This window comes from Pinus tabuliformis, chromosome 9 (genome assembly GCF_031772625.1).
Source record: "Pinus tabuliformis cultivar Carrire ecotype Pingquan chromosome 9, CPIR1, whole genome shotgun sequence".
Lineage (NCBI taxonomy): Eukaryota > Viridiplantae > Streptophyta > Pinopsida > Pinales > Pinaceae > Pinus > Pinus tabuliformis.
In genome coordinates this window covers 280,677,560-280,696,793 of record NC_142307.1, presented here as the reverse complement: position 1 = coordinate 280,696,793, position 19,234 = coordinate 280,677,560, and the positions used below count along the sequence as shown (strand labels likewise).

The 19,234-nt window shown below is 38.9% G+C and overlaps 2 protein-coding genes and 1 long non-coding RNA gene across 3 annotated transcripts; 2 read left to right on the top strand and 1 right to left on the bottom strand.

Annotated features, from left to right (window-relative positions):
- The first annotated feature begins 210 nt into the window (after positions 1 to 210).
- On the top strand, positions 211 to 571 carry LOC149148254 (uncharacterized). Its single transcript, XR_016263803.1, has 2 exons — positions 211 to 375; positions 465 to 571. It is a non-coding gene; the product is annotated as an uncharacterized LOC149148254 (long non-coding RNA).
- An 88-nt stretch (positions 572 to 659) lies between these two features.
- On the top strand, positions 660 to 3,160 carry LOC149148253 (uncharacterized). Its single transcript, XM_089440878.1, has 4 exons — positions 660 to 1,066; positions 1,238 to 1,475; positions 1,620 to 2,189; positions 2,874 to 3,160. The coding sequence occupies exons 1-3, from the start codon at positions 728 to 730 to the stop codon at positions 2,156 to 2,158; spliced, it is 1,116 nt and encodes a 371-aa protein (XP_089297004.1). The 5' UTR covers positions 660 to 727; the 3' UTR covers positions 2,159 to 2,189; positions 2,874 to 3,160.
- Positions 3,161 to 5,800: 2,640 nt separating this feature from the next.
- Positions 5,801 to 9,054, bottom strand: LOC149148252 (uncharacterized). The gene is made up of 6 exons (XM_089442117.1): positions 8,803 to 9,054; positions 8,394 to 8,631; positions 7,648 to 8,249; positions 7,239 to 7,476; positions 6,525 to 7,094; positions 5,801 to 5,840 (listed from the first exon to the last, which is right to left on the bottom strand). Exons 1-5 carry the CDS (start codon positions 9,052 to 9,054, stop codon positions 6,556 to 6,558), a joined length of 1,869 nt encoding a protein of 622 aa, XP_089298243.1. The 3' UTR covers positions 5,801 to 5,840; positions 6,525 to 6,555.
- Positions 9,055 to 19,234: the final 10,180 nt, after the last annotated feature.

The window sequence follows — 19,234 nt, the reverse complement described above, 5'->3', positions numbered from 1 at the left end:
GTTTGCAAATTTAATGATTTTGATTGAATATGGTGGAGTATGTTATAAAATTCCTTTTATTTATTTGCTGACAACCAAAAAGGAGAAAGTACAGCCTAAAGGTATCCTTGCGGAAGTTGTTACAAGGAAGAATATGCCGCCTCCGAGTTATCGTTTTACAGGGATTTTTACAGCAATTGTGGTTGTTAATGGGGTTTCCTATATTGGAGGTCCTTCAAACAATCAAAGGGACGCTCAAAACAAGGCTGCACTTGAAGCACTTCAGGCAATCGACCCCAAGGCTGCATTTGAAGTACTTCAGGCAAACGACCCCCAATATTGTGAGTTGATGTGGATGGAGAACTAACTATTTGCATTCTTCTCGGCTATCCTTATGTAACTTCTAATATCCTTACATTTCTTTTGCTCTCAACAATGCTATATGTTACTGATCTTGCCACTGTTCCATTGGAATCTCATGTTAGGTAATTCGTTATCGCATGTTGAAGTTAATGCGAAGAATGATTCCAAACAGCCAACTGCACAACCGGATAACTTGGCATCTGATAATCAGCTATTAGAAGGAACTGAATCTCAATCAGCGGGAAATGGTCTAGAAAAGTCAATTGTCGACGGTGCACCTGCTACTGAAAAGGACTCAGAGAAGACAGAAGTGGAGAATGCATGTGCAGCTGGACATGGTATAGAAAAGACAAAGGTGAAGGATGCCCATGAAGCCGGAAGGGGAATGTCAGATATAAATGATGCACATTCAGTGTCAGCCCCGCAGCCTCATAATCATATTCAACAGGATCCTTTGTCTGCACAACAAGAAATGGTGCATCCTGCGCAGATGTTCAAGAACAGATTGCAAGAATATGCACAGAAGAACTCTTTGCCATTGCCTCTCTATGAAGTTGTAAATGAGGGCCAAGACCATCTTCCGCAATTCAAGTGCACTGTAATAATCAATGGGGCAAAGTATGAATCCCTTCCTGGTTTCACCAACAAGAAGGCATCACAGAATGCTGCAGCTAAGGCAGCTGTCGAAGATTTGGAATCGCAAGGGTTGATTGTTGAGTTCAAAGTAAGTTTCAATTCTTACTCAAATTCTCAAAATCTTTTCAAATGCTGGTTTTGCTTTCTATTTTATATTTCTTTTTCTGTTCCGAGTTTGTTTGCAAATTTAATGATTTTGATTGAATATGGTGGAGTATGTTATAAACTTCCTTTCATTTATTTGCTGACAACCAAAAAGGAGAAAGTACGGCCTAAAGGTATCCTTGCGGAAGTTGTTACAAGGAAGAATATGCCGCCTCCGAGTTATCGTTTTACAGGGATTTTTACAGCAACTGTGGTTGTTAATGGGGTTTCCTATACTGGAGGTCCTTCAAACAATCAAAGGGACGCTCAAAACAAGGCTGCACTTGAAGCACTTCAGGCAATCGACCCCAAGGCTGCATTTGAAGTACTTCAGGCAAACGACCCCCAATATTGTGAGTTGATGTGGATGGAGAACTAACTATTTGCATTCTTCTCGGCTATCCTTATGTAACTTCTAATATCCTTACATTTCTTTTGCTCTCAACGATGCTATATGTTACTGATCTTGCCACTGTTCCATTGGAATCTCATGTTAGGTAATTCGTTATCGCATGTTGAAGTTAATGCGAAGAATGATTCCAAACAGCCAACTGCACAACCGGATAACTTGGCATCTGATAATCAGCTATTAGAAGGAACTAAATCTCAATCGGCGGGAAATGGTCTAGAAAAGTCAATTGTCGACGGTGCACCTGCTCCTGAAAAGGACTCAGAGAAGACAGATGTGGAGAATGCATGTGCAGCTGGACATGGTATAGAAAAGACAAAGGTGAAGGATGCCCATGAAGCCGGAAGGGGAATGTCAGATATAAATGATGCACATTCAGTGTCAGCCCCGCAGCCTCATAATCATATTCAACAGGATCCTTTGTCTGCACAACAAGAACATTTGAAAAAGGAGACAAGGGATACCTATCAAGACAAAGTACATGGATCTAAGGGGATGCAGCAAATCAGTCAGGAGCTCGATCTAACTGAACCCATCAGCAAGAGGAGTAGAAGTGAATCTGAGAATGCTGAACAAATTTCTCAAAAAAAGAAAAAGAACAGAAAGGAGACTGATAGCACAGCTTGACAAAGCCTAGAGTGTGCATTGTCTCATTCTGGTATAACACAGTGAAAACTTTCTTCATATTTCCAAATCATTGATTTTTGTCTCAATTCTTGAGCTATTTCGTTTTATTGATTTTAGCATAGAAGGACATTTAGTCAGATTTATTATATTTATAGGACTCAGATTTCTCAGAAACCTCATCATCTTGAAGTTGAAACAAAATGAACTCTTTATGGCTGTTACTCTTGCTAAATAAATATATCACGAGTGCATATCATATATTTCCTTGTTTTGCAATGACCCAAGAAAAATCTGTATAAGATGATGCAACATCGCAAGGTCATTTTGCAACAATCTGTCATGTGATTTGGCTTGGTAACCATGATGTAGTAGCTATTGATTAACATTTTTTCTTGGTTCTATGATTACTTTGTTTCAATAGTTGTGAACTATGGAATTTTCCGTTAGAGGTTTGGTTAATCAGCTAACATGAATAAAGAATATTGACTTATATATGTGTATCGTTTTCTTTAATTCCAACGTTTGAATTTCAAATTAGAAATTGGGTTCCTGTTCATTTATTTTCTTCTTGAAGCATAGAGTCCTAGATCTAATAGGGTGTACCATAGCAAATTCGGCCGAATAGACCTAAACGATCCAAAACTTGGGAATTTTGATTTGGCCTTTGAATAATTCACTATAATTCAATTCGTTTGGCATGTGTTGCATGGTGCAGCATTTTCCAAGAAGATCCAGTCTTTCGAAATAGTAAAGAATGCATAATCTCAGTGCCTGTGTCATGGAGATCAACTTATTCTCAAGAACAAGAAGCTGATGCAGAGCCCTGTGATACCATATCTGACGCTGGACTATGCTTATCTGAGAGGATTGGTGATTGGTAGCTGGAATTTTGTCTATTCTCCAACATGCTGCTTGTCCCTAGAATGTTGTTTGTTGCTCCAGTTTTGTGTAACTGTATAAAGAATATGATGTTTACATATTACTTTGCACTTGGCTTGTACATTCTGCTGCTTGGCCCGTACATCCTGGAATGAAACTTACAAAGTTTTGTTGCCTGCTGCTTTGCCCATATATTCTGGAAGGAAACTTAAAGGATTTATAGTGCTTTTAAGTGGTATATTCTGAGCTTTTTTCCCAATTTTCTACTGGACTTTTTTTGTAATTGTATTGAATTTGTCCAAATTTGAATTTGGTGAGTACTCTGCTGCATAACATATTTCCATTCCGTTCTCCACTAGAATGGCGTTGCGTACATGTAGCATACAGGATATGTATGCTGCGTACCATATTATGCTCTGAATATTGAATCATATTAATATACTCTAGAGTCCTTGTTTCTATGATCCGTCAAAACTGCTATAGCAAAAAACATTGCTCCCTTTTCTCATCTTTTAGCATTTGGGAAATAATTTTGCCGGACTTCATTTTTTTCTTTGTCATTTTAGCTATCACAAGATGCTTCTCAAATATGGATTTTTAGCATTCTAGCTATCACTAGAGTAGTTACTAGGAAATGCCTTTCATTCCTATAAAGATGGTTTTTTCTAATATCGATCTCAAGTATTATGAAGTAAAGCTCATTTTTTTCTTATAGATTTTATAAACTCGTGAATGTCAGTGAGGTTGAATGATAGTTCGCTTTCTTTGACATAATGATTGTCTAAAGTCTTGAAAATATCTCTTCTGGGATACCATCTTGGCGATATAGCAATTTAGCTCTATTGCTGAAAATGTTTAACTTGCATGTACATGGAAAATTACTACCTTATCTGAGTTGATAGAAATATTGAATCATTTTAATATTCTCTAGACCGGAAATTTAAGTATGAAATTCAAACTAGCTTCTAATATGCAAACTGTAAAATGTATTTCCAATGATTTTATGGGTCAATGTAATATGAAAATTATTACACTAGATTTTAATATGAAAATTATTACACTAGATTCTAAGGCATTCCATTTAGTATCCGTCTTTCCAAATTTGAACTCCATTTTTAAGCCACTGGTTTAAAATGGTAATGCAAGTTCTGCATTTTTAGAGATTGAGACCTAAATCACTATATATCAAAGAATCTTCCCGACATTGATGAATTTAGGCAATTAACAAGAAAAAATGAGATTTAATTCAGAATACTTGGATATTGGAAAGGCATCTTTATAGATTGAAGGGCCATTCATTATAATCTAGTAGCTAGGATGATAAGGTGCTAGAAGGCAACACCATTTTTAGGGGCTAATATTGGCAGGTAGGCTAATTTTCCATTTTTTTCTTACATCATATTCCAAACTAGTAGCTAGGATGACAAGGTGCTAGAAGGCAACAACATCCTTTAGGGGCTAGGCTAATACCAGCAGGTGGGCTAATTTTCCATTAACCCATAAAATCATTAGAAATACATTTTACGGTTTGCATATTAGAAGCTAGTGTTAGGGGCTAGGCTAATACCAGCAGGTGGGCTAATTTTCCATTAACCCATAAAATCATTAGAAATACATTTTACAGTTTGCATATTAAAAGCTAGTGTAATAATTTTCATATTACATTAACCCATAAAATCATTAGAAATACATTTTACAGTTTGCATATTAGAAGCTAGTTTGAATTTCATACTTAAATTTCCGGTCTAGAGAATATTAAAATGATTCAATATTTCTATCAACTCAGATAAGGTAGTAATTTTCCATGTACATGCAAGTTAAACATTTTCAGCAATAGAGCTAAATTGCTATATTGCCAAGATGGTATCCCAGAAGAGATATTTTCAAGACTCTAGACAATCATTATGTCAAAGAAAGCGAACTATCATTCAACCTCACTGACATTCACGAGTTTATAAAATCTATAAGAAAAAAAATGAGCTTTACTTCATAATACTTGAGATCGATATTGGAAAAAACCATCTTTATAGGAATGAAAGGCATTTCCTAGTAACTACTCTAGTGATAGCTAGAATGCTAAAAATCCATATTTGAGAAGCATCTTGTGATAGCTAAAATGACAAAGAAAAAAATGAAGTCCGGCAAAATTATTTTCCAAATGCTAAAAGATGAGAAAAGGGAGCAATGTTTTTTGCTATAGCAGTTTTGACGGATCATAGAAACAAGGACTCTAGAGTATATTAATATGATTCAATATTCATAGCATAATATGGTACGCAGCATACATATCCTGTATGCTACATGTACGCAACGCCATTCTAGTGGAGAACGGAATGGAAATATGTTATGCAGCAGAGTACTCACCAAATTCAAATTTGGACAAATTCAATACAATTACAAAAAAAGTCCAGTAGAAAATTGGGAAAAAAGCTCAGAATATACCACTTAAAAGCACTATAAATCCTTTAAGTTTCCTTCCAGAATATATGGGCAAAGCAGCAGGCAACAAAACTTTGTAAGTTTCATTCCAGGATGTACGGGCCAAGCAGCAGAATGTACAAGCCAAGTGCAAAGTAATATGTAAACATCATATTCTTTATACAGTTACACAAAACTGGAGCAACAAACAACATTCTAGGGACAAGCAGCATGTTGGAGAATAGACAAAATTCCAGCGTCAGATATGGTATCACAGGGCTCTGCATCAGCTTCTTGTTCTTGAGAATAAGTTGATCTCCATGACACAGGCACTGAGATTATGCATTCTTTACTATTTCGAAAGACTGGATCTTCTTGGAAAATGCTGCACCATGCAACACATGCCAAACGAATTGAATTATAGTGAATTATTCAAAGGCCAAATCAAAATTCCCAAGTTTTGGATCGTTTAGGTCTATTCGGCCGAATTTGCTATGGTACACCCTATTAGATCTAGGACTCTATGCTTCAAGAAGAAAATAAATGAACAGGAACCCAATTTCTAATTTGAAATTCAAACGTTGGAATTAAAGAAAACGATACACATATATAAGTCAATATTCTTTATTCATGTTAGCTGATTAACCAAACCTCTAACGGAAAATTCCATAGTTCACAACTATTGAAACAAAGTAATCATAGAACCAAGAAAAAATGTTAATCAATAGCTACTACATCATGGTTACCAAGCCAAATCACATGACAGATTGTTGCAAAATGACCTTGCGATGTTGCGTCATCTTATACAGATTTTTCTTGGGTCATTGCAAAACAAGGAAATATATGATATGCACTCGTGATATATTTATTTAGCAAGAGTAACAGCCATAAAGAGTTCATTTTGTTTCAACTTCAAGATGATGAGGTTTCTGAGAAATCTGAGTCCTATAAATATAATAAATCTGACTAAATGTCCTTCTATGCTAAAATCAATAAAACGAAATAGCTCAAGAATTGAGACAAAAATCAATGATTTGGAAATATGAAGAAAGTTTTCACTGTGTTATACCAGAATGAGACAATGCACACTCTAGGCTTTGTCAAGCTGTGCTATCAGTCTCCTTTCTGTTCTTTTTCTTTTTTTGAGAAATTTGTTCAGCATTCTCAGATTCACTTCTACTCCTCTTGCTGATGGGTTCAGTTAGATCGAGCTCCTGACTGATTTGCTGCATCCCCTTAGATCCATGTACTTTGTCTTGATAGGTATCCTTTGTCTCCTTTTTCAAATGTTCTTGTTGTGCAGACAAAGGATCCTGTTGAATATGATTATGAGGCTGCGGGGCTGACACTGAATGTGCATCATTTATATCTGACATTCCCCTTCCGGCTTCATGGGCATCCTTCACCTTTGTCTTTTCTATACCATGTCCAGCTGCACATGCATTCTCCACATCTGTCTTCTCTGAGTCCTTTTCAGGAGCAGGTGCACCGTCGACAATTGACTTTTCTAGACCATTTCCCGCCGATTGAGATTTAGTTCCTTCTAATAGCTGATTATCAGATGCCAAGTTATCCGGTTGTGCAGTTGGCTGTTTGGAATCATTCTTCGCATTAACTTCAACATGCGATAACGAATTACCTAACATGAGATTCCAATGGAACAGTGGCAAGATCAGTAACATATAGCATCGTTGAGAGCAAAAGAAATGTAAGGATATTAGAAGTTACATAAGGATAGCCGAGAAGAATGCAAATAGTTAGTTCTCCATCCACATCAACTCACAATATTGGGGGTCGTTTGCCTGAAGTACTTCAAATGCAGCCTTGGGGTCGATTGCCTGAAGTGCTTCAAGTGCAGCCTTGTTTTGAGCGTCCCTTTGATTGTTTGAAGGACCTCCAGTATAGGAAACCCCATTAACAACCACAGTTGCTGTAAAAATCCCTGTAAAACGATAACTCGGAGGCGGCATATTCTTCCTTGTAACAACTTCCGCAAGGATACCTTTAGGCCGTACTTTCTCCTTTTTGGTTGTCAGCAAATAAATGAAAGGAAGTTTATAACATACTCCACCATATTCAATCAAAATCATTAAATTTGCAAACAAACTCGGAACAGAAAAAGAAATATAAAATAGAAAGCAAAACCAGCATTTGAAAAGATTTTGAGAATTTGAGTAAGAATTGAAACTTACTTTGAACTCAACAATCAACCCTTGCGATTCCAAATCTTCGACAGCTGCCTTAGCTGCAGCATTCTGTGATGCCTTCTTGTTGGTGAAACCAGGAAGGGATTCATACTTTGCCCCATTGATTATTACAGTGCACTTGAATTGCGGAAGATGGTCTTGGCCCTCATTTACAACTTCATAGAGAGGCAATGGCAAAGAGTTCTTCTGTGCATATTCTTGCAATCTGTTCTTGAACATCTGCGCAGGATGCACCATTTCTTGTTGTGCAGACAAAGGATCCTGTTGAATATGATTATGAGGCTGCGGGGCTGACACTGAATGTGCATCATTTATATCTGACATTCCCCTTCCGGCTTCATGGGCATCCTTCACCTTTGTCTTTTCTATACCATGTCCAGCTGCACATGCATTCTCCACATCTGTCTTCTCTGAGTCCTTTTCAGTAGCAGGTGCACCGTCGACAATTGACTTTTCTAGACCATTTCCCGCCGATTGAGATTCAGTTCCTTCTAATAGCTGATTATCAGATGCCAAGTTATCCGGTTGTGCAGTTGGCTGTTTGGAATCATTCTTCGCATTAACTTCAACATGCGATAACGAATTACCTAACATGAGATTCCAATGGAACAGTGGCAAGATCAGTAACATATAGCATCGTTGAGAGCAAAAGAAATGTAAGGATATTAGAAGTTACATAAGGATAGCCGAGAAGAATGCAAATAGTTAGTTCTCCATCCACATCAACTCACAATATTGGGGGTCGTTTGCCTGAAGTACTTCAAATGCAGCCTTGGGGTCGATTGCCTGAAGTGCTTCAAGTGCAGCCTTGTTTTGAGCATCCCTTTGATTGTTTGAAGGACCTCCAGTATAGGAAACCCCATTAACAACCACAGTTGCTGTAAAAATCCCTGTAAAACGATAACTCGGAGGCGGCATATTCTTCCTTGTAACAACTTCCGCAAGGATACCTTTAGGCCGTACTTTCTCCTTTTTGGTTGTCAGCAAATAAATAAAAGGAAGTTTATAACATACTCCACCATATTCAATCAAAATCATTAAATTTGCAAACAAACTTGGAACAGAAAAAGAAATATAAAATAGAAAGCAAAACCAGCATTTGAAAAGATTTTGAGAATTTGAGTAAGAATTGAAACTTACTTTGAACTCAACAATCAACCCTTGCGATTCCAAATCTTCGACAGTTGCCTTAGCTGCAGCGTTCTGTGATTCCTTCTTGTTGGTGAAACCAGGAAGGGATTCATACTTTGCCCCATTGATTATTACAGTGCACTTGAATTGCGGAAGATGGTCTTGGCCCTCATTTACAACTTCATAGAGAGGCAATGGCAAAGAGTTCTTCTGTGCATATTCTTGCAATCTGTTCTTGAACATCTGCGCAGGATGCACCATTTCAAGAACTGAAATGAGACGAGAAACCCAAAAACAAGAGCTCGCCTGCAATACTAAATTTTCCCTAATTATTGCTCTAATTTCTATGTAGATAGCCCTATTTGTTGCCGGAACTACCCTTATATAGCTCCTTCCATTTGCTACAATAAATAATAGCATTTCACTGGTTTTTCGCCGAGTGTAACGTATCTTTGTAACGCCTCCGGTTAGGGTTTTAGGGGTAAACTACTATCTCTCCTGCACCTGCCTATGGTAAACTACTGTCTCTCCTGCACCTGCCTATGCTTCTGCTACCTATGCTTCGAACCAGGAAACTCCATTACAAACTTATGGTTCCCCAAGTTGAACCTAGGTGAATTCATTCGGTTTCACCGTGTTTGCATAGGTTCGTGGACATACTCTGCTCTCACGTTGTCCTGGCTGATTACATGAAGGATTTTTGCTATCAGTTCTTCAGTATTTTCGTGACCGCCATTCTACTCCCCCGCATGGAATGAATTCCAGCTCATCCCCGATCGGTCAGGGATGTCAGGCGCTCTGCCTGCATCCTGTTTTTTTGTCAGAGAATGTCAGGGCGGTCAGGGAGGGTGGCGGAGAAAGAGGGTGGTGGAGCTGAGAGATGGTGGCGGAGGAGGGAGAGATTTCCGGTAGCCAGAGCCGGACGATTTTCCGGCCGGTGCCGGAAAAAGGGCCATTCTACAGCCTAGGTAGACTACTCCCCAAAAAACAGGTCTAAGCGAAGAAGAGGCATGCTGAGAAAGCGACTAAAATCGCAATACATGCACATCTTAATGAGAAAGCGATTAAACTTTCAAGACATGCATATCTTAGTAGCCACACATTTATTCAAGAAGTAAACTCTAATAGCGACTTGAAGGAAAAACAACAAGAGGTATACATTATCTCCATAAAATAGACAAACTGGAAATCACATTGACTCCACAAAACTAGACAAACTGGAAATCTTGAGGCGTTGTCCCATGGGCAGACGAGATGGGACCAGGCGAAAAAGAGAAATGCTAAGAAGACGATTAAAATGACAATAAATGCACATCTTAGTAGCCACTAACAAAAGTCCCCATGATCTCCAGATACAGCGAACCCTCATCTGTAGTTCAACAGCAGAAATCGCCAAACTCCTCGTCAATCTTCCATCTTGAAGACAATTGCCTAGTAGCGGATTGCTTTCTTGTTGATGTTGCCTTTCAAGTTTGAGCAGCTTGAATCGTCCACGAATTTGTGAAGGACGACCACTATGATCGTCGTTGTGGAAACAATGGTCGAAAAAACAAGGATGGACAGAATGAGCGTATTCCACCAGACGTCACACCCAATTATTGACTCGGTTTGGCGCACACAAGAAAATATGGCAACGAAAAGAGAAACCCACAGAAATCGTGGATAGGTTGTTATAGTATGCTTCTATCGCAGAAAATGAAATAAATTCCGTAGGCGTGGCATTCTGATGAACATCGACTACAATGGTGGGGGAGTTTGATTTTGCGGGGAGACAACACCATCGCTATCACCATAAAAGGGCACCGATTGCGTTGGAATCAAGGCCTAATAACTGAGCTATGAAGAGACTGGAGATGGAGCCGAAGTGGGAGAAATTGTTATATGACCAAAACCAATTGTTGTAGGAGCAACAACAAATGATCTAACCTCGCTTATCATCCGAAGGTATTCAGTTCTGTGAGCCTCGCACAGATGGGATAGGGATAGGTATTGAAGTAAAGGTTGATGATATTGGTGTAGTTGTTGCAGAAGCAGGGAAGGTATAGATTCTTTGTGAAGCCACCTTCTGCTAAAGAATCGATCGACATCCCCATTGCCATCCTCTCCACCCCACAGGCATTCATGCATTCACCCCAGGGCATGGGCTTTCATGAAGCACGCTCAAATTTCAAATTTTGAATTTCAAGTAAAAGATTGTTCTGCATGCGTGCTTTAATGAGTCGTCCTTGTAGAAAAATGGCGGCGGCTCATTGTCAGACCTCCGGGACATGCAAACCGGTGTACGAAGGAAAAAGGAGCTACCAGCAAATCAAGATACTTACCAGGCTATGTATGACTATCATGCATAGCAACGTCCCATCCATCATCAACAAGTCGCATTATAGATTACTCCTTAAGTACACCACCATATGCATTTGTGAGAAACACGTATACAATCCGCATTACAAATTTCCTGAAATAGGATAGAGAAATGTCAGAGATGAGAACAAGGATTGTGAAATGGATGACGTGGGACGAAACTTTTTGGCGAATGCTATTTCCAACCCTATAGAAACATAAATGCCCTCTGACATGCGAGGGAAATAGCGCTCGCCCTCTGAGTGACAACACATGAACAAATGAATGGAGCGTGGAGAGAGAGGGCGAGCGCTATTTCCATCGCATGGGCATTTATGATTCTATAGGGTTGGAAATGGCATTCGCCAAACTTTCTGGTCGTGTCAGGTTGGGGAAAAGGGACAAATACCATAGCCTTCCATGTGGCTTGTAACATCCCACACGCGTTCACCTTCTCGACAAAGTTTAAAATGACACGACACTTGAGAACTAATTCCGGTCACTGGAAAAACCAGTGACATTCATGCTGGGCGGGAAATGACAACCAGAGATGCAATTCAAGAACAGTAATGACATAGGAAGGGAAAATTCATGCAGAAAAGGGATACTAAACACAGAACGAAATATCGTTCTGACTATAATTTAGAAAACCATGCAGCAACAATAACATCCATTGCAATTACCCCAATATTTCCCTTTTCTGAACTTGAAACCTTGGCCTGGACGTGTTGGGGATTTTTCTGGTAAAATCCCAAAAACAAAAAAAAAACTTTACACACAGAGGCAATGCTCTGTTTCTTTCACTCCATAGGATCCTTTGCACAGGGAAGCTTTTAAAAAAAATAATTCTTGAGAATAGAGAATTACATACCCAGAAAAAGATTTCTATTCATTAAAACAAAATGCGTGATACATATTCATCCTCTTTGCTGAGAGGGATTCACCAAAAATACATTCAACAAAACTCTGTCTCCACCTGAGAATTTACACTGTTGGTGTGTAAAAAACCATTTACATTTACTGTTGTGAAAAGATTTTACATAAACTGCTGTAAAAATCCTTTTTCACTTACTGGTGTAAAAGTCTTCTTTTACATACTGCTGTAAAAATAATTTACATATGCAGCTCCAAAAGAAATTATATGCTCATACTCCCCGCACTGCTGTGCATATCCTCCTTTCAAAAATCAACAACACAAAAAAAAATTCATGCTGTTCGCTTGTTCTTTCGCTGCCGCGAGCTTCCAGTTCATCCCATGTGCAAATGTATTACCACACAGAGCACATTTTTCATTTGGCTCGTTATATCAAAAATGAACACACAAACAAAACATATACAAAAGGATTTTTTTAAACATACGTTGACTTGCCCATACCTCCAGCATAAAAAAAACATTAAAATTAAAACTCTTATCTACTTTCTACGGGCATAATTAATGCATTGAATTATTATCGGCGGTCAACCAAACTTGTTTTTACTCCACGCAAGTATTTAATGTTGGCTCGTATGCAGGTTTGAAACAATCAACGGCGGAGAACGATGAAGCGGATCGGACGGCGGTGGAGGATTTCGGGAGGCATTTTTATGCTGAACTTTAGGCTCCGAAATGTCAGTTCTGCTTACGTATATAGAGGACCACGTGGCTGAGGATAATTGGATCGGGCTCGATTATACGGAAACTTCTTACTGACCAAAGGCGGTCCGATATGCTCTGGTGGTTATTTCTCCATTGTTCACCAATTCTCTGATGTAGTGAAACCTTGTATCAATGTGTTTCGTTCTCTTATGAAACACTGAATTCTTTGACAATGCAATAGCTGAGCTATTGTCACAAAAAATCACTGTTGCTTTTGCCTGCTCTTGGCCTAAGCTCCTCAACATTCTTCTCATCCAAACTGCTTGACATGCTGCAGCTGTAGCTGCCACATATTCAGCCTCTGCTGTAGACAATGCTACAATGGACTGCTTCTTAGAAGCCCATGAAATGGCCCCTGAACCCATATGAAAAACATAACCGGAAGTGCTTTTCCGATCATCTACACTTCCAGCCCAATCACTATCAGTGTATCCAACTAAATTTGAACATTCTGAGACAGTATATAAAATGCCAAACATTTTTGTACCTTTAACATACCTCAGAATTCTTTTTGTTGCCTGCCAATGTGCCTCCTTTGGCCTCTCCATGAATCTGGAAATTAAACTAACAACAAACATAATGTCAGGCCTAGTTGTTGTTAAATACATAAGGCTGCCAACAATACTCTTGTACAAACTAGGATCAAAATCCTTGTTGCTGTCCTCTCTGCTGAGTTTTAATCCCATTACTGTGGGAGTGATCGCTGCTTTGCATTCTTGCATGTTAAATCTGCCCAACACTTGATTTACATATCTAGCTTGTGAGATAAAAATTCCTTTTTCATTTTGATCTACTTCTATGCCTAAGAAGTATCTCAAGAAACCCATGTCATTCATTTCAAATTCCTCTTTCATGACTGATTTAAAATTCTCAATGAGCTGATCATCATTACCTATGAAAATAACATCATCAACATATAAGACAACAATTAAAATTTTACCATCTTTTTCTTTGATGTAGACGGTGGGTTCTCCTTCACACTTGTCAAATTCATTATCCAATAGATAGGAATCTATCCTGCTGTACCATGCTCTTGGCGCTTGCTTCAGCCCATAAAGAGTCTTCTTCAATTTGCACACTTTGTGCTCTTCACCTTTCTTCTCATAGCCTAGAGGTTGTTCAATGTAAACCTCTTCCATTAACACTCCATTTAGGAATGCTGACTTCACATCCATTTGGTAAACTTTCCACTTGTTTTGAGCTGCTATAGACAGCACTGCTCTCACGGTTTCCATTCTTGCAACTAGTGCGAAAGTCTCCTCATAATCTCTCCCATATTGCTGCTTGTACCCTTTGACAACCAACCTTGCCTTATGTCTTTCAATTTTCCCTTCAGCATTGCTCTTGGTCTTGTAAACCCATTTGACTCCAATGACTTCTTTACCTTTTGGTAGCTCAACCAAATCCCATGTTTTGTTTCTCTCTATGGCATTCATCTCCTCATCCATAGCTTCTATCCATTTCTTATCTTTAATTGCATCTTCGAAATGAATAGGATCATCAACATGACAATACAAGGCAAATAAGGAATTCATTCCTTCATCATAAATGTCACTTAGATTTCTAAATTTCTTACCTCTTTCATTTGGTGTGCAAGTGCTTGAAGACGCACTTGAATTTCCTCCTTGTGGTGTGCTTGAAGAAGCACTTTCATTTATCCTCAATGGTGTCCCTTGCTGTCCTTGTGTTGGCACTGTTGTTTGGGGATGCATTTCAGCCACCTCCTCATCATCTTCATCATGAGACAAACAGTTTGTAACATTCACTGTTTTCTTTATGCTTCCATCCCAATCTTCCTCCTCAATGAACTGAATGTCTCTGCTGACAAAAAACTTCTTGGTAGATGGGATATACAACCTGTAAGCTTTGGATTCCTCACTGTATCCAATGAAAATACATTTCTCCCCTTTGTTGTCCAACTTCCTCCTTAGCTGATCTAGTATGTGTGCATAGGCCACACATCCAAAAACTTTCAAGTGGGTGACACCTTGCTTTCTCCCACTCCATGCTTCTTCCGGCACTTTGTTCAACACTGCTTTTGTAGGACACCTGTTCAAAATATACACTGCACAATTTACAGCTTCAGCCCAATAATCATTTGGCAAATGCTTTGCCTTCAGCATGCTCCTCGCCATATCCATGATGGTCCTATTCTTCCTTTCAGCAACTCCATTTTGCTGTGGGGTGTACTTAGATGTAAACTGTTTGTGAATTCCATTTTCTCTACAAAATCGTAGGAATTCCTTGGAGATATACTCACCTCCTCTGTCAGTTCTCAAAACTTTTATATGCAGCCCGCTTTGGTTCTCCACAAGTGCTTTGAAATTTCGGAATTTTTCAAACACTTCACTTTTGTTTTTAAGAAAATATACCCAAGTTTTTCTTGTAAAGTCATCAATAAATGTTAGGAAATATTGGCTACTTGCTAATGATGGAGCTTGCATCGGTCCACATAAATATGATTGGATGATCTCTAAGGGTGCCTTTGCCCTTATGCTTTTACCTGATGGAAAACTTTCTCTATGTTGTTTCCCCAAAATGCAACCTTCACAAAGGCTGTCTGGTTTCTCTATCAATGGTAATCCTCTTACCATTCCTTTTCTGCTTAACAAGTTTAGACCTCCAAAATTGAGATGTCCAAATATCAAGTTCCACAACCAATTTTCATCCTTTGGCACGCTTTGGAAAGCCTCTTGGGTGACTGCTGCAATTTCTCCTTTGTTTTTCAAATCTGCCCTTATTCTAAGAGGGAACATCTTGTTCCTCGTCATCTTTACTTCGGCAATGCATCTTTTGCTGGGTGCTATATCCATGATGGTGCACACATCATTCACAAAGAAAACATTGTAACCCTTTTGAACAAGTTGTCCAATACTCAAGAGGTTACATCTCATTCCAGGGACATAGTAGACATCTGCTATGGTTTTCTTCTCACCCTTCTTTGTAAATATTTTTACCTCTCCTTTTCCCATAACAGAAATTTTGCTATCAGTTCCTAGTGTGACTTCTGATTTCACATTTTTATCTAGGGCAGAAAAGAGGGCTAAGTTTCCTGTCATATGGTTGCTGCAACCTGAGTCTAAAAACCATATGTCTTCATTGTTTGTTTCAGCCATGTTACAAGCTAACAACACATTATCTTGGCTGATGTTTTCTCTAGTGACATTTGCATTTGGTCTATTACTTATATCATGCTGCTTCTTCCTACATTCACTGGCATAATGCCCATATTTTTTACAGTAATAACATTGGACATTGGATTTTTCATACCTTTGTCCTTGAGCATGATGTTGTCCTCTTTGTTGGCTGCTGCCTTGGCTTTGGTTCTGATTTGGATTGCTGCCTCTTCCTTGAGCATTTGCTGGACTGTTCCTTCCACCTCTGTTCTGGCTTCTGCCTCTTCCTCTCTTGTTTCCTCTGCCTTGACCTCTTCCTCTTCCAAAGGACATCTGGGTTTTAAAGGCTTGCTCTAGAGATGAGTTTTCATTTCTACTCAACCTCTGCTCATGTGTTATCAGTGATGCATGAAGCTCATCAACTGAAAAGTTTGAGAGATCCTTTGTCTCTTCTATGGTGGTGACAATCACATCAAACTTTGAGGGTAGGACCCTCAACAGTTTCTCCACAATCCTCCTTTCTTCAAGGGTTTCTCCATGAGTCCTTATCTGTGTGACCAGACCAATTACATGTGTGAAAAATGAGTCAATGGTGTCTGACTCCTTCATGCTCAGATTTTCAAAATCTCTCCTCAGCAACTGTAGTTTTGCTGTCTTTACTTTCTCCATGCCTTGATAGGCTGTTTTGAGGGTTTGCCATGCTTCATTGGATGTCTTAGCTGCTGCTATCCTTGGAAACACACTTTGGTCCACTGCTTGATACAACAATATAATGGATTTTGCATCCTTCTTCCTATTGCTCTTCAACAGATCTCTCTCTCCCTGAGTTAAGTTGTTAAATTGATTTTCATCTGCTGGTTCTTCAAACCCATATTCAACTAATTCCCATAAATCTTGAGAGATAAATAAAGCTCTCATGGTTATTGACCAGTAGTCATAGTTCTTCCCATTAAATTGTGGGAACTGGGTGTTAAACATACCCATGCTAGTGCTGGTGCTAGCCATTCCTTGCATCCTCAACTATGCTTCAATTTCTTGACTGTGTATTTTAAAACACTGACTGTTTCAACAGTAACAAAAATAAAAATTTGAGGAATACCTGAATCTTTTGCCTGAGACTTCACTTTGCTGGAGAAGATTTACTGCTGCAACAAAAGACTCCTCCCTTCAGCTTCTTGAACACCTTCAAAGAGCCTAAGCCTGCTCTGATACCACTGTTGGGGATTTTTCTGGTAAAATCCCAAAAACAAAACAAAAAAACTCTACACACAGAGGCAATGCTCTGTTTCTTTCACTCCACAAGATCCTTTGCACAGGGAAGCTTTTAAAAAAAATAATTCTTGAGAACAGAGTATTACATACCCAGAAAAAGATTTCTATTCATTAAAACAAAATTCCTGCTACATATTCATCCTCTTTGCTGAGAGGGATTCACCAAAAAAATACATTCAACAAAACGCTGTCTCCACCTGAGAATTTACACTGTTGGTGTGTAAAAACCCATTTACATTTACTGTTGTGAAAAGATTTTACATAAACTGCTGTAAAAATCCTTTTTCACTTACTGGTGTAAAAGTCTTCTTTTACATACTGCTGTAAAAATAAATTTACATATGCATCTCCAAAAGAAATTATATGTTCATACTCCCCACACTGCTGTGCATATCCTCCTTTCAAAAATCAACAACACAAAAAAAATTTCATGCTGTTCCCTTGTTCTTTCACTGCCGCGAGCTTCCGGTTCATCCCATGTGCAAATGTATTACCACATAGAGCACATCTTCATTTGGCTCGTTATATCAAAAATGAACACACAAACAAAACATATACAAAAGGATTTTTTTAAACATACGTTGGCTTGCCCATACCTCCAGCATAAAAAAAACATTAAAATTAAAACTCTTATCTACTTTCTACGGGCATAATTAATGCATTGAATTAATATCGGCGGTCAACCAAACTCGTTTTTACTCCACGCAAGTATTTAATGTTGGCTCATATGCAGGTTTAAAACAATCAACGACGGAGAACGATGAAGCGGATCGGACGACGGTGGAGGATTTCGGGAGGCATTTTTATGCTGAACTTTAGGCTCCGAAATGTCAGTTCTGTTGACGTATATAGAGGACCACGTGGCTGAGGATAATTGGATCGGGCTCGATTATACGGAAACTGCTTACTGACCAAAGGTGGTCCGATATGCTTTGGTGGTTTTGCTGAAGCGGTTTTGGCAAATTAAATGTTGCACGTTTATTTCCTTAATGTTGCTGCATGGGTCCACTGATGTGCGGTTGAAATTACATTTTCAACAGGACGGGAAATAATACAAATTTCAGATAGCCAAAACCAGAAATGATGGACCATGGATGGTTGGAAGATAGGGAACTTAAGACATGCAATTTGTGAAATTTTTACAGAAAAGCATGAATCCTCTAAATTTTGTGAAGACGAAAACTAAATCCTGATAGGAAAAAAACTCAGAGGATAGACACAAACGGAATAAAAGGCCAATTTGTGGAATGCAAACACTATGGTATACAATTTTGACTAGAAGAAGCAAAATAGTATGGTAAAACCGTCATACCTTACACCAAGACGTCCATACAAATTATGTTCTTCCAATCCTATCCTCGGAGGCATGACGTAGCAACCCGTCCAGTTCTCATGTTTTCACCCGCCACGTTTCCGTCTTTACATCAAGTTGCCCGGCCTGTACCAAGATTTCGCGCCGCACCCTTTTCCCCGTTCTAAGCAGAGACGAGTATATTTCCAAAAATTCACAGAAATAGATCTCTTTCTGATGGATAGGTAAAAAACCCTGCACAAATTAAAAGATAAAGGGAAAGCCTTGCCGCTTGATTTCCATAGAAAAGCTATTCTCTGAGATCTAAAGAATCCCCTCCCATCCTTACCACCATCAAATGAGGGCTTTAAGAGAGCACACCTCGTCGAGGACACTGATACAGCTCAGTGGCGAAGCTCTAATCAACCATTTCAAACCCAGAACGAGCAACTTTTGAGGAAATCAGCTTTTGGTGCTCTTTACTCCTCTCGGCATGCTAGGATGAGACGTGAAATTCCACAATGAACCACGAACTATACTTGTTGATTCGAAATGCGTCGACAAATGATTTATCTTGTAATTTACGCCGAAAAATTTCTCTTAAACAATTTATTTGTTTGTAATATTCTGCCTCGTTCATTTCTATTATGGTTATTTGTTTCGATGTGGAACACACCAGCAGGCTCATCAAGACAATACCAAATGCAGAAAAAAAGATGTTGCATCGAGATTTAATACCCACATGGCATTTTTGGTCGCTGGCATTTCCAACATTTGTGATTGCATCGT